Source organism: Hoplias malabaricus, chromosome X2 (genome assembly GCF_029633855.1).
Source record: "Hoplias malabaricus isolate fHopMal1 chromosome X2, fHopMal1.hap1, whole genome shotgun sequence".
NCBI classification, from domain to species: domain Eukaryota; kingdom Metazoa; phylum Chordata; class Actinopteri; order Characiformes; family Erythrinidae; genus Hoplias; species Hoplias malabaricus.
The window spans coordinates 23,643,088-23,657,798 of record NC_089819.1 but is presented as its reverse complement, the minus strand read 5'-3'; the positions used below and the strand labels follow the sequence as shown (position 1 = coordinate 23,657,798).

The 14,711-nt window shown below is 42.3% G+C and overlaps 1 protein-coding gene across 8 annotated transcripts in view; it reads left to right on the top strand.

Moving 5' to 3' along the window:
- The window catches only part of LOC136676233 (WD repeat and FYVE domain-containing protein 3), a 100,256-nt gene that overhangs the window by 55,447 nt on the left and 30,098 nt on the right, over positions 1 to 14,711 (top strand). For all 8 annotated transcript variants that reach the window (XR_010796266.1, XM_066653084.1, XM_066653085.1 and 5 more), the window contains 13 exons: positions 2,020 to 2,120; positions 3,482 to 3,700; positions 5,900 to 6,081; positions 6,927 to 7,158; positions 9,579 to 9,739; positions 11,022 to 11,133; positions 12,120 to 12,310; positions 12,547 to 12,699; positions 12,855 to 12,928; positions 13,055 to 13,216; positions 13,385 to 13,479; positions 13,601 to 13,721; positions 13,979 to 14,196. Coding sequence is in view for 7 of the 8 variants with exons in the window: in XM_066653084.1 (XP_066509181.1) it covers positions 2,020 to 2,120; positions 3,482 to 3,700; positions 5,900 to 6,081; positions 6,927 to 7,158; positions 9,579 to 9,739; positions 11,022 to 11,133; positions 12,120 to 12,310; positions 12,547 to 12,699; positions 12,855 to 12,928; positions 13,055 to 13,216; positions 13,385 to 13,479; positions 13,601 to 13,721; positions 13,979 to 14,196 (2,021 nt within the window). In the remaining variant the exon portion in view is untranslated. The remainder of the gene's footprint in view (positions 1 to 2,019; positions 2,121 to 3,481; positions 3,701 to 5,899; positions 6,082 to 6,926; positions 7,159 to 9,578; positions 9,740 to 11,021; positions 11,134 to 12,119; positions 12,311 to 12,546; positions 12,700 to 12,854; positions 12,929 to 13,054; positions 13,217 to 13,384; positions 13,480 to 13,600; positions 13,722 to 13,978; positions 14,197 to 14,711) is intronic.

The window sequence follows — 14,711 nt, the reverse complement described above, 5'->3', positions numbered from 1 at the left end:
GATTTAGGTTAACAAAAGTCAGACAGATATTTGAAATGCCTCTTAAATCTCTCAACCTGTCAGAGTTGAAAGCAGAGCACATTCCCGCCTGGTTTTATTTAAGATAATTCAGTCAGAATGCTGTGAACAGGCTCAAGATAACTCCTGTCTTTTATATTTGATAGTTTTCATGAATTATGTAGAGGCAAGGAATACAGCAGGACTCATTATTGTTCTGTGGTGTTAATGCTGATTTTGAAGGTTAGCTTCAACGACCCACATATTTCCAGAGCTGCAAGGCTTCTGATTTTTAGCATCGAACATCAAAAGCAGTTTGGTCAGTGAGACCTTGGTTCAGTTCGCTCTTGGCTGCAGCCCCACCATTTGTCGGATCTGGGTTAAATGTTGCTAAGCCATTTGTGTTTGTTGCAGAGCAACAATGAGTAATATATACTTCATCCTGAAGTAAAGCTAGCCTCGTTTAACCAGGACTTTAGATTAGCACTACAGTTGCACTCGTTTTGAAAATGATTTACCAGTTCAGTTGCACTAAAAATACAGATGACATCAAAACAAACACAACGCTATGCAATAAATGCAGTTTTTATATCAATGGGAAATTTGATTATCACACAGCTGTTAACACACAAAGACAGAACGGCATTCTCTCTCCATCTTTTGTCTCAACACAAGCTCTGAGTTGCTGTTGTTTAGCTGAAAATTAAAGGTGCAGCATTGACTGCACTGTCCCACATTTACTCTAACACACACACAGCCCCCATCTGGATGTATGAAATATTCATATTAACTCTTTCCATGTTGAGCCGGGCGGAGCGGATTAATGGAGTCGCAGCTGGGCTGAAGCTTCTGAGGGCTGGTGGACAGCTCTTTGGGAGAGGGTGGGGGTGGCTGGATTGGGGTCCATTAACACATTTGTACCCCAGACATACCCTGACCTGACACACATACTCTCACTCCCCCCCCCCCAACCAACACACACACACACAGGCTGGTGGTAGAGCAGTGTCTGGTTGTTTTTGTTAGAGGATATGAGGAAACATCTGGTGATTTAACTCGACAGAATCTTCTGTTTCGCTTTGTAGACAATGCTGGCGTCAGTAAATGGAAATCAAAGCAACAGATTTTACATCAGTACTGGAAAACAAATGGCTTTGTACACTGACACAGTTATGAATAATACAAATGTAAATACAGGGGGTCCTCAACTTACGCCTATCCTCCTCGGTCCCGAGCCGCGTCACTGTGTATTCTTCCGCCGCGCAGCGCACACCAAACACGAAGTTCACGTTTCGATGTTTACAACGCACAACCAATTAAGTTGAAACAAGACTTTATTCAGTAAATGGGAGATGTCGTAACCACGAAACATCGTAACCCGAGGACCTCCTGTATCACATATATATTGGGTTTTAAACTACTGATCACCTTGGGGAAGGAGATCTAAGTAGTAGCTCGCATGTTATTTGGCTACAATGCTCTTCAAATAAGTTACATATAAGACATACAGAGGTAAAATAGTAGTAGCAGAAAAGTAATGAAACCAGCTTGGTTTTGCATTATTTTTCCACTTTTTAAATTAAACTTGTAGACATTAATGGGGTGTTGTTACATGTATTTTTCACAATATCTCAGTCTGCCCCATTAGTAGAGGGCATAGGTGCTTACGCGTTGTTTTGAATCAATGGGTGTTCTGTTCTTTTCTAATTACAGGGGGATTAATGGTGGGAATCAGCCCTGTACAGTTGATGGACAGAAAGATTAGGTCGAAAAAGGCTTGAGGGTTATTTCAATGTATTTTTTACACGGTGCATATTTGTGTTGATGTATAAGGTATAAAGTGGAGCACAAAGTCACTAGAGCTGTTTGAAATATGTGAAGAATTTACAGGAACAAAATGCACAAAATGGATATAAAGAGTGTGCCAAGTGAGCTCACTGATCTCTCTCTCCCTTTCTCTCTCTCTCTCTCTCTCTCTCTCTCTCTCTCTCACTCTCTCTCTCTCTCACACACACCATCCAGCTGCTTGTTTTTGCCAAGTCTGGCCCCTCACAATGCACCGTCTAACAATGCCAACACATCTGGAGTGAGTGACGGAGCTGTTGTCAGTGGAATGGGAAATGGTCAGTATTTCAGTGTTCTCTCGTTCTCCCTCTCTTTCTCTCTCTCTCTCTCTCTCTCTCTCTCTGGCTCTCACACAATCCTTGACTCAGCAAAAAGTAGCCCACTTTCCCATCTCTTTTCTGTCCATAGGCAGGTGCTGATAAAGGCAAAGTTCATTGCTGAGACCTGGGCTGAGCAAGTTGTGGGGAAAAAAAAATGTTAATAATCTGTATTTTGACAATGATTTAAATTGCAATTTTTATCTATAAAGTGAGGTCTAAGACAAGAAGACGGCTAAATAAAAATGCCTTGAATTAAATAAATAAAGCAATGTTGAGAGCAAAAAAGTATGCATCTTCAGGTCTTAAGCAGCTTCTGCTACAGCAGCCCTGAGAGGCAGTGCTATGTAGTATTAATGAGATGATGCAGGCCTGCCTTCTCTCTCGCGCTCTCTCTCTCGCGCTCTCTCTCTCTCTCTCTCTCTCCATTTCACTCTCTTTCTCTCTCCATTTCACTCTCTCTTTCTCTCTCCATTTCACTCTCTTTAGCGCTCTCTCTTTCTCTCTCTCCCTCCCTTTTGCTCTCTCTCTCTCCTTCACTCATTCTTCTTCACTCTCTCTTTAGCGCTCTCTTTCTCTCTCTCCTTCACTCATTCTCTCTGTCTCTCCCTCCCTTTTGCTCTCTTTCTTTTTCTCTCTCTCTCTCTCTCTATTTCTCTCTCTTTCGCTCTCTCTCTCTCTCACACACACACGCAATACATTGTTTTATATTCTGTGTTTCTCCTTTGTTGTCAGTGTCTTCTTTCACTTAGTTTTTTGGTTTTCCTCCCACTTTTGTTCAGTGTCTATTTCTTTGTTTATCTTCCCTTGCTCTGCCCCCCCCACACCACATTCCACCTCCCCCTCCCTGCTTTCCTCCTCTGCTGAATGTAAATGTAAGTGGAGTTTTCAGTATTTATAGATAGACTCCTGCAACACGTCCTCTGACCCATTTTTGTTGAGGATGACATCATGCTTTCCTCTGACAGAGAGATTTTCATTCAGATCTCTGCTGTGCTTCTGCAGGAGACATGGACAATATGTTAATATCATTCTGACGTCAACAGCTGTGACCAGCGAACCTTATTCTGGCTTTGAGAGACTGACGGGCAGCTTCACCAGTTAGAAACTCTAATTTGTGCAGTGGTGAAATGTATCCATTTTGTCTCCCATGTTAATGTCTGTTGGATTAATCTTGAATAATTAATGCAACCACTGACTAGACCCTAACGGTGTAATTATGTCAAAGTAGCCAGATTTTGACTACTGTGACAGATGAGCCTTGTGTAAATCCTTTGCCTGTACTGTTTTAATAGTTTGGTCTGCTGTTACTCCCCCTGCAGGTGAGCGTTTGTTTCCTCCTCCCTCTGGTCTAAGTTACTCCTCCTGGTTCTGTGTGGAGCGCTTCAGTTCCCCTCCCCATAACCACCCGGTCCGGCTGCTGACCGTGGTCCGGAGAGCCACAGCGTCCGAGCAGCACTACGTCTGCCTGGCCATCGTCCTCTCCGCCAAAGATCGCTCCCTCGTGGTGTCCACTAAAGAGGAGCTGCTGCAGAGCTATGGTAAAGACCCTCGCACAGCACTTTCACTTCCTTTCCAGCCTCTGCTGTTTCACAACTACTGAGGGCAGGTTCTGGCTATAATAACTGTTTATGACACAGATGGGGCAGGATTTATTTATCTTGGTAACATGCAGTTATTATTCTTTTTGTATTTTGTAAACTTTTCTGATGTTGTGTGGTGTTGACAAAGTTAAAGGTTTTGGACCAGGTTTGGGTTAATTTTCTAGCAAGTGAATAAATGATTTTACATATTCTCTCTCTCTGTCTCTCTCTCTCTCTCTCTCTGTCTCTCTGTCTCTCTGTCTCTCTCTCTCTCTCTCTGTCTCTCTGTCTCTCTCTCTCTGTCTCTCTCTCTCTGTCTCTCTCTCTCTGTCTCTCTCTCACTCTATCTCTGTCTCACTCACACTCTATCTCTGTCTCACTCACACTCTCGCTCTGTCTCTCTCTCTATCTATCTCTCTCTCTTTTTCTCTGTCTCTCTCTCTCTCTATCTCACTCTATCTCTCTCTCTCTCTCTCTCTCTGTCTCTGTCTCTCTTTCTCTCTCTGTTTCTCTCTCTCACTCTATCTCTGTCTCACTCACACTCTCTCTCTCTCTCTCTCTCTCTCTCTGTCTCTTTTTCTCTCTGTCTCTCTCTGTTTCTCTCTCTCACTCTATCTCTGTCTCACTCACACTCTCTCTCTCTCTCTCTGTCTCTTTTTCTCTCTGTCTCTCTCTATCTCCCTATCTCTCTCTCTCTTTCTCACTCCCTCTCTCTCTTTTTCACTCTCCCTCACTCTCTATCTTTCTCTAACTCTCTCTCACTCTCTATCTCTGTCTCACTCACACTCTCTCTCTTTATCTCACTCTCTCTCTCCCTCTGTCTCTCTTTTTCTCTCTGTCTCTCTCTCTCTCTATCTCACTCTATCTCACTCTCTCTCTCTGTTTCTCTCTCTCACTCTATCTCTGTCTCACTCACACTCTCTCTCTCTCTCTCTCTGTCTCTTTTTCTCTCTGTCTCTCTCTGTTTCTCTCTCTCACTCTATCTCTGTCTCACTCACACTCTCTCTCTCTCTCTCTCTTTATCTCACTCTCTCTCTCTTTTTCTCTGTGTCTCTCTCTCTCTATCTCACTCTATGTCACTATCTCTCTCTCTTTCTCACTCCCTCTCTCTCTCTTTCTCCCTCACTCTCTATCTCTCTCTAACTCTCTCTCACTCTCTATCTCTGTCTCACTCACACTCTCTCTCTCTCTGTCTCTCTTTTTCTCTCTGTCTCTCTCTCTCTGTCTCTCTTTCTCTCTCTGTCTCTCTCTCTCTCACTCTATCTCTGTCTCACTCACTGTCTCTCTCTCTATCTCACTCTATCTCACTATCTCTTTCTCTCTCTGTCTCTCTCTCTCACTCACACTCTCTCTCTCTCTTTATCTCACTCTCTCTCTGTCTCACTTTTTCTCTCTGTCTCTCTCTCTCTCTATCTCACTCCCTCTCTCTCTTTCTCACTCTCCCTCACTCTCTATCTCTCTCTAACTCTCTCTCACTCTTTATTTCACTCTCTCTCTCTCTCTCTCTGTCTCTTTTTCTCTGTGTCTCTCTGTCTCTATTTCTCTGTCTCTCTCTCTCACTCTATCTCTGTCTCACTCACTCTCTCTCTGTCTTTATCTCACTCTCTCTCCCTGTCTCTCTTTTTCTCACTCCCTCTCTCTCTCTTTCTCACTGTCTCCCTCACTCTCTCTTTTTCTCTCTCCCTCACTCTCTATCTCTCTCTAACTCTTTCTCACTCTCTATCTCTATCTCACTCTCTCTCACACACACACACTCACTCTCACTCTCTTTCTCTCTCTCTCTTTATCTCTCTCTCACACACACACACTCTCACTCTCTCTCTCTTTCTCTCTCTCACACACAGACTCACTCTCTCTCTCTTTCTCACTCTCTCTTTCTCACTCTCCCTCACTCTATCTCTATCTCACTCTCTCACTCTCTCTTTCTCTCACTCTCTCGCTCTCTCTCTCTCACACACACACACTCACTCTCACTCTCTTTCTCTCTTTGTCAAATGACATTGGTTTAGGTTACAAATTTGTTAGGATCTCAGGTTTCTCCACCAACTTAATAAATAATTAGATCTCAGATTTTTAGCCACTTTTCTCACTTTACAAAGTACCTTTTGTGTCTGTAGTTGGTGTGTGATGTCATTTCCTGTCTGACTCCCCCCACAGCGGATGACTTCAGTGAGGAATCCTCCTTCTACGAGATCCTTCCCTGCTGCGCCCGTTTCCGCTGCGCTGACCTTATCACCGAGGGACAGTGGCACCACCTGGTGTTGGTCATGAGCAAAGGAATGTTGAAGAACAGCATGGCCACGCTGTACATCGACGGCCAGCTGGTCAGCACTGTCAAGGTGAGGCAGGGCCTCGATCTGGAAATCTGTCCCTGAGGAAATTACTGAAAGAAGGAAGCACAGTATTTTAAAGGGAAATGCCCATCTGAGTGCGCTGTGTAAGCTGTGTCTCTATACTTAACTATCCATGACAGTGAAAACACACACACACACACACACACAGAGCGTCTCAGCCACCCAGGAAGCCGTTGGATTTAGGTGCCTTGTTCAGGGGCAACTCAGGCGTGGATGTTGAGGGAGGAGACAGTGCTGTTTTTCACTCCCCGCCCCCCAGATATTTAAATTAGTTAATAATATAACACCAATGTAATAACCCTTCTCTGGTAGGAATGGTGTAAACATAGTTGTGTAAGAGAAGATTTTGGGGTCGTGTTAAGGCTCTAGCCCTGCTTCTTTATCAGAGAGTTTTTCCTTTTAAAAAAAGACATAAAACTGAACTTGAAATTGACTGGGCTGGGATCAGAAATTCAATCTGTTCTATTGGACTGAGCTTTGTAAAGAGGTCACCTGGCAGCACCAAGGCTGGGAAGCACAGGGCTGATGTCACCCTCTCTAGAAACATCAGACAGATCTGTCAGACAATCCAGCCATCAAACAACACACCATCTGGACCCACACACCTACACAAACACTCACACACAGCTTTCATCAGGGACTTTTTTGTGGTCTACCTTTGATTCCACCACAGCTTCCGTCTGATGCGCGATAAAGTGATAACTGAGGCCACAACTAACAAAAATAACAAAACCACACGCACAATGCAAGCTCCTTCCTTCCTCCTCACCCACATACAGTGTCCCTCACGTCCTCTCTACATTGTCTTCTCTCTCTCTTTTCCTCTTCAGCTCCATTATGTGCACAGTGCTCCTGGTGGTTCAGGAGCTGCTAATCCTCCTGTCGTCAGTACGGTGTACAGTTATATCGGGACTCCTCCAGCCCAAAGGCAGCTCTCCTCATTGGTTTGGCGTCTAGGACCCACACACTTCCTGGAGGAAGTGCTACCTGCCGCCAGCGTCGCTGCCATCTTCGAACTGGGGCCCAACTATGTGGGCAGCTTCCAGGCCGTCTACCTGCCATGTGAGTCAGAGTGACCGTGGTGCAGTGAAAGGCTTTTCATGGGAAAATACACGGCCTGTTGAAGGTTCTGGGACACGTTGCCTTGCTCTGACAATGTCCCTTTCCTATTAATAATCACATGAGATAGCAAAATAAATAAGTTAAAATACAATGACTGTGTAGATGCATTTGATATCCAGTTAATTTGTAAAGACCCCTCATAATTGAAGCATACAGCTACTTTAAGGTGCACTTGATGCTGACACCGATTTTGGATTGAGCACACACGGCTTGTGAAATCTGAAATCAAGAAATAGTGCAGTAAAGTGGATTTCCAAGGTCACGATTGGACAGTAGTGAAATTGACTGACCATCCACAAGTTTAGAACTTGCAGAGAGTCCTTTCTGAATACCTTGCTTTTCACACTTCACAGTTGCAGCCAGCCACTGAAATTTAGCCCGAGAGAGTGTTGTCATAGCAACATTAGGCAAACCTTTCAACCTCCAAAGTGCCGTTAATTATGTTCCCAGCAGTTCCTTGTGTGGAATAATACAGTTCCCAGGCCTACGGTTTGATCCTGTGGATAATGTGCTATATCTGTTATATACACAGATCCATGGCTATTTTCTCGCCTTAAAAGATAACACTTTATTGATCCAACGTTGTAGTAGCATACATGTTCTATATTAACAATTTTATTAGGTAAAAATAAGGTTTATGCTCACAACCATGGCCTTACAGCCTCCTGTGTGTACAAATGATAATAATAACTGACATTTTTTGAAAATAGCTGTTGTAGCTATATACTAAGTGTGTACCAGTACATAGTCGCATCATGGTTCAGTGCGCACATTCCCACAGAGAATACACAGTACGCTGCAAGTTTTAAGTATGTACGAATACTGATGAAGGTAATGTGTAATTAAAGGCTAAGCACCACTTAATGGACCTCCATAAATATTCCACATTATTGTAGTTACTGACATATATAAGTATGAATTAAAATTAAAATAGCAGCTTAATTTGCTTTAAAACTGACAATTTTATTAAACTGACGGAAAAACCCAAGCTCGCTACGAAAATTCTTGAACGCAACCGTGACGTCACTGGTGGACAACAGCTGAACATCGCCGCGGTAAAACACCGTTATGACTGACTGTTATGACAGTATCTCGCTAGCTAAATAACCAACATTATTCATGACAATAGCCTAGCAATAAGCTAAACTCAAATTTAGAGGTACCGTTATTCTTGTAAATGTGATCGAAGTCGAACTCGAATTCATCCGACACTATAAACCTCCGTAATGCAGCTACGTAGCCGAGTATAATCTGAGCCACCGAGTTTAGCAAGTCAAGTTAACGTTAACTGACACCAACTAAAACAGGCGAAGTGAGTGTCCTTACCCTGTTTACCTCCATGTTACAGAGGCTCTTGAACACCTTTCGTTGGTGTCCTTACATGCCCATATTGTTGGAAAAGCGCCAGTGAAAGATAACGGAGTGAGCGGATGGTCCTTTCCAAAGTGCCCGTTTAAAGTTGACAAATTTAGTCCATTTTCTGGATATTTTGGGATCTTTGGGCCATTTGTGCACAGATGTCCCACTGTACATTGAATGATTGCAGCCAAAAACAACACACCTTTTCCTCATTTTGCATTAAATTAAGTGCAACTTCTAGAGTTGTTGTCCACCATCTACGTCACAGGCAAGACGCCTATTAGTCTTTTAAACCTTATTCCTTGAATTAGTAAGAAATAACATGTTTTCTGACTATCAATAAACACAAGTTAGGAACTCAAATTCCACTGTATTTATTTGTTTGACACTTTCATAGAGCTGGTGCTTAGCCTTTAAAGATTACAACCGTGAGGCCAACACATAAACCTGTTCGCTGCCATTTCAATGTGATCCTGTTAGCAATGCGCGCTACAGTCATAACAATCACACACATGAGAAGTTGCGCTAGTGCAGAGTAGTTGCTGGTGCTGGAAATCTTGATCGTGCAGCTGTGTTTTGAAGTGTAAAGTCTGTGTAAAACTCAGCACAAGCTCAGACTTTCTCTGTCTGATTGATTATTACTCAGTAACGACAGTGATGAATGCTGAAAGTAATCCAACCAGCTGGTAATCTGAATACCCCAGTTTCTCTCAACCATTTAACAACAATATTTAATGGGAGTGGAGAGGGAAACCCAGTCATGTAGCTGAACAGAAAGTAGACCCTAGTAATATCAGTTTTCAGCAGGCTTGTACACACATACGACAGTAGCTTAAGTAGAATACAAGAAACAAGGAACTGGAATTGAATCAGGATTAGGATTGCTGATAGATAATCCATTGAGCCATGGAAGTCTTTTGGTTCTGACCTGGACATCAGTACTTGATGTGCTTGTACTGCTTATGCTTTGTGTTTATCGAATATCTGCTTGTGCTTCTCAGGTAAAGACTCAAAGACTGAGGCTGTGCCTCCTTGTCCTGTAGCATTGGTTCCAGAGGAAAAAGTTTCCTTCAGCCTCTACGCCCTCTCTGTTTCTGCACTCACAGTAGCCAAGATCAGGAAAGTCTACAACAAACTGGACAGCAAGGCCATCGCCAAACAGGTGAAAAAGGTTTCCTGTTTGCAGGGATTATTAATAATTATTTATTTTTGGGTGATTAAACGATTTGAGGATTAAAACACCTCTCTGGTGTTGCACAAAGCCTGCAGAATATTACATTTTAAGACTTGCGTTGAGGTGTATTCTTCTTTTAGAGCAGCTAAATCTGATTAGCAGTGGGAGTGGGACTGACTGAGAGCTCAGTCAAAACGGGGTGAATGAGATTTTCTTTAGAGAATGTAAAATAATTATATAGTGGTCATTCTTAAGCAAGCCAGTGTTAATTCTGGACTCTGACACACTCGTTTCATTTGAAAGTGCTTATTGTTTGTCAATGGATAAATGAGCAAATGAAGACAAAATGAGCAAAATGAGTCTGTCATTCTGATATCTCCAGGTTTGCTAGTGTATTCAGCACCTTTAGCAGTACTACAGTTGCCAGGTAACCAGCAAGAGGTGGTGCGATCCTACGATTGTTGTGATTTTGTACATTTCAACGTCAAATGATTCAACGTTGAAATAACGTAATGACTGCCGTCTAATCAACGTTCTCTTAAGGTTGAAAATGAAAGTTGAAAAGACATCCAAACACAGACATTGAAAAGACGACTATTAGACGTATTTTGGACGTCCATTGACATTATTAATTGGTCCCGAAATAAATTACTTGTATGAAACGCGTTTTGGACGTCCACTGACGTTATCGATTGGTCACCACTTAACTAACTTATTAAGATGGATTTTGGACGTCATTGACGTTTAAAATATGTTCTTGACGGACAGACTACTTTTATAGACCTATTTTGAACGTCCAGGGACGTTTCTTGTTTACTGGGTTTGCAGGGATGGTGGCACCAGCACATTGATACCATTATTACGTTTCATAATTATTCAATAGTACTACTTCTTTCAGTTATTTTTTAAATTGATTTTTAAGGGAAGGTCAGCAAAGTTTGTTTAATTATTTAATTATTACATTTTAGCAGAACGTGTACAATTTTTCCAAGTGTACATCTTTGTAACATCTGTATTTTACTTTTATTTAGTGCGTTAACATTTAGTTGTGAATTGGATCTTTTAAAAAGACTGCGTGAGGTTTTTTGTTTCCAATAAGTTGTATATTCAGTGCATTTTAAGTCTTGTTTACTATGTGTGTAAAGTCTTTGAGTAAACCAACAACAACAAAAAAAAATGCAGTGATGTGTAATTGTGTAATTTAAAGTGAGACTGTCCATGTGTTCATTTGTGGATTAACTAGAACTGAGTTTTGAAACCCTGTGTGTAGTTGGCGGTTTCGTCACACGAGAATGCCACTCCAGTCAAACTCGTCCACAATGCTGCCGGACATCTCAACGGTCCGGCCAGGACCATCGGAGCTGCTGTAATCGGCTATCTGGGTAAGAGTTCAGCTGCACATATGTTTACACATATGTAAATAAAAAGTTAGAGGGAAAAATCACAATTAAATTGGCAAATGGTTTTCACAGAATTGGGCCACGAAAATTACCTGAAAACAACATTTTAAAGATTATTGTTCAAATTTTAGCCTGTCATATATTTAAATAATACAGGGGGTCCTCGACTTACGACGTTGATCCATTCCTACGTCGCGTCGTAAACCGATTTTCGGTGTAAGTCGGAACGTACGTACATACTGTACGTAAATAACATACTGTAAGCACTTATCCTATCCTAACACCTATCCTCCTCGGTCCCGAGCCGCGTAACCGTGTATTCTTCCGCCGCGCACACCAAACATGAAGTTCACGTTACGACGTTTACGACGCTAAACCACTTAAGTCGAAACAAGGCTTTATACAGTAAATGGGAGATGTGTCGTAACCACGAAACATCGTAACTCGGGACTGACGTATCCCGAGGCCCTCCTGTATAAATATACGAATATCATTTCATGTTTATTTATATTTGGAACTACACAGGTAATGAACCATATTTTAGAAAAGCATTTCTCAGTGCTGATGTTCAGAATGTTTTGCAATCAACATTTGAACCGTGATTGCTTTTACAACTGCACAATGACACATGCGTTGTTTGGATATTATTCCATCTGGATGTTTGAAGATACAAAGACTGAGTGAAGCATTCATATTTATGTATATGTTTATAATGTTGGGTGCCACAATTTATATATTTTTTCTCTCTTTTACATATAAAGTGCTCATTGCAGCTGCTTAAATGAAGTTTGAAATGCCGTGGGCGTTCTGTTATATTTGTTGATGTAAATGTCATTCTTTCTGTCATTTTGTGCATGTTTCATCATGCTGTATCACTGTTAACAGGTTCAGGTTAACGCTACACAATGGTATCTCTGAGTATTCATAAAATTCATATATTCATAGCCTCCATCTCTGTCTCCACCCAGGCGTGAGAGCCTTCGTGCCCAAGCCAGTGGCCACTAACCTGCAGTACATTGGAGGAGCAGCCGCAATTCTGGGCCTGGTGGCCATGGCCTCGGATGTGGAGGGACTTTATGCTGCCGTGAAGGCACTGGTGTGTGTGGTCAAAAGCAACCCACTGGCCAGCAAAGAGATGGAGCGCATCAAAGGCTATCAGGTGAACTGCAGGGATGTAGCTATGTATAAAACTGTTTTAACAGTTGGTGGGTTTCAAATGTGGCCTGAATGCAGCTATGTGGTGTTTGAAATAGAAAATAGAACCGTACTGTATCATTTTTCAGTTTTTACCATGAACTTTAGATGGTTTAAGAACAAACTGGGATAATATCAAATTATGAAACATTAAAACCTTAAACGTATTGGTGAAAAACTTTACTTCTATATTGCTTACAGCTGTTAGCCATGCTGCTGAAGAAGAAACGCTCGCTACTGAACAGCCACATCCTGCACCTTACCTTCTCCCTGGTCGGCACTGTGGATAGTGGCCACGAAACCTCCATCATCCCTAACTCCACTGCCTTCCAGGACCTGCTCTGTGACTTTGAGGTGCCACTGTATTTCTTTTCTGGAGACTGAATGGATCACTTTGTAAATTAGACTTTTGAAGTGGTAGCTGTTTGTCTTAACATTTTTACACATATTTTATTGCACTGTTGCTTTTAAGACTTTGATCAGAGAAATTCTCTGATGTTTGATGACAGGTTTGGCTGCACGCACCTTATGAACTGCACCTGTCTCTCTTCGAGCATTTCATTGAGCTTTTGACTGAATCCAGGTGAGATTTTCTGTCCTGCTTTGTCTTTGTATTGAATTCTCGTGTTATTTAAAAAAAAAAAAAAAAGGCGTGTGACAGTTGTAGAAAGTCATATTCACAGAGATAAATGTTCTCTTATGATTCCAGCGAAGCTGCTAAGAATGCTAAGCTGTTACGGGAGTTCCAGCTGATTCCCAAACTGCTGCTGACCCTTAGGGACCAGTCTCTGTCTCAGCCAACCATCGCTGCCATCAGTAACGTACTCAGCTTGCTACTGCAGGGCTTCCCCAACACCTACGACCTGCTCAGGTACACCATTTCGGTCCAGTCAACTAGCAAGCATCATATGTTTGTTTATTTGGTTATGAGAAGCCTTAGTATGTGTTATGAACAGTATTCAATCTTATTAAGTGTATTAATAACAGTATTTATCATATCTTGTATTTATCTAGAAGTGTTTTGTTCCTTTCCTTTTAGGTTCGGCCAGTTTCTTTCATCCACTTTACCCACATTTGCTGTCTGTGAGAAGTTTGTGATTATGGAGGTTAACAATGAGGAGAAGATTGATGGAGGTGAGGCTGTTGTAGTTTCATAATGTAAATCAGAGATGACATGCAGTTATGTCAGTGTCGTTCCACTTCCCACGTGGGTTTGTGTAGCTTCCAATGTTTGACTGGATTGCTTTCTTTTCAGGAAATGATGACGATTTTGGGGGGTTGCTCTCCTCCAACGTTATCCTTTTGCGCAATCGGCTGCTGGACATTTTGCTCAAGCTGCTCTTCAGCTCCAAAGAGAAATGCACCGTTAATGCTCAGTAAGTGACTACTTTTACCTGAAAAACTTCATGTACCATTTGGCACATTTCCAAGGTCAACACCTAGAGTTTTAGGGCATGAAATATATGATATACCAACTGTATTTACTGTAATATTAACTCTATGGAACGTATTGAATACCTTGTGCTGTATGATTCTCTTTATTTCTCTCTCTCTTTCATTCTTTTTTCTTCTTTTAAGTGTTCAGTGTTATTTTGACTGTGTAACCTTTCCCCATCTCGGCTGCCCTCTGTAGGGCATGTGAGGAGCTGGTGCGAACGCTTGGCTTTGATTGGCTGCTGATGTTTATGGAAGAGCATATTCATTCCAGCACAGTAACAGCAGCTCTCTGGATCTTGGTGGTGCTGCTGAGTAACCAGTCCATCCTGAGTCGCTTTAAAGAGGGTCTCTCTGGTGGGGGCTGGCTTGACCACACAGACTCTGTGCTCACCAACAAGATTGGCACAGTGCTGGGTGAGTGAGGGAGGAGGGAGGTGCCATGGGGATACTGTAGTGACAAAAATGTGTCGTGTGAGTTTGTGTGCAGAGTTATCCCTCATCCATTTCCTCAGAAGGTGTATAAAAGCAGTTCTTGCCAAGGTGACAGGACTAAATGTGAACATGCTTTTATCGTCATTGTAACGCCACCACAACAAACATGTTCCTCTGTGTTCAAGCCATCGATGGCAGTGAACACACAAACACGTACATTAATACTGTATATTAAGAGCAGTGAGCACACGCAGTGGGCAGCTATCCCAGCACCCGAGGAGCAGTGGAGGGTTAGGTGTCTTTCTCAAGGGAATTTCAGCTCTCAGTGTTGAGGGAGGAGACAATGCTGTTTTTCCATTACCCCTTCAGTCCCCAGTTTTCCTGCAGGTTGAAGGAATTGAACCAATAAACCTTTGATCCTAATTCTCTTCATTTTTAGTCTATTGTAAAATCTGCAAATGGAATGGGAATGTGCCATTTGCCTGGTGCCAATTTAC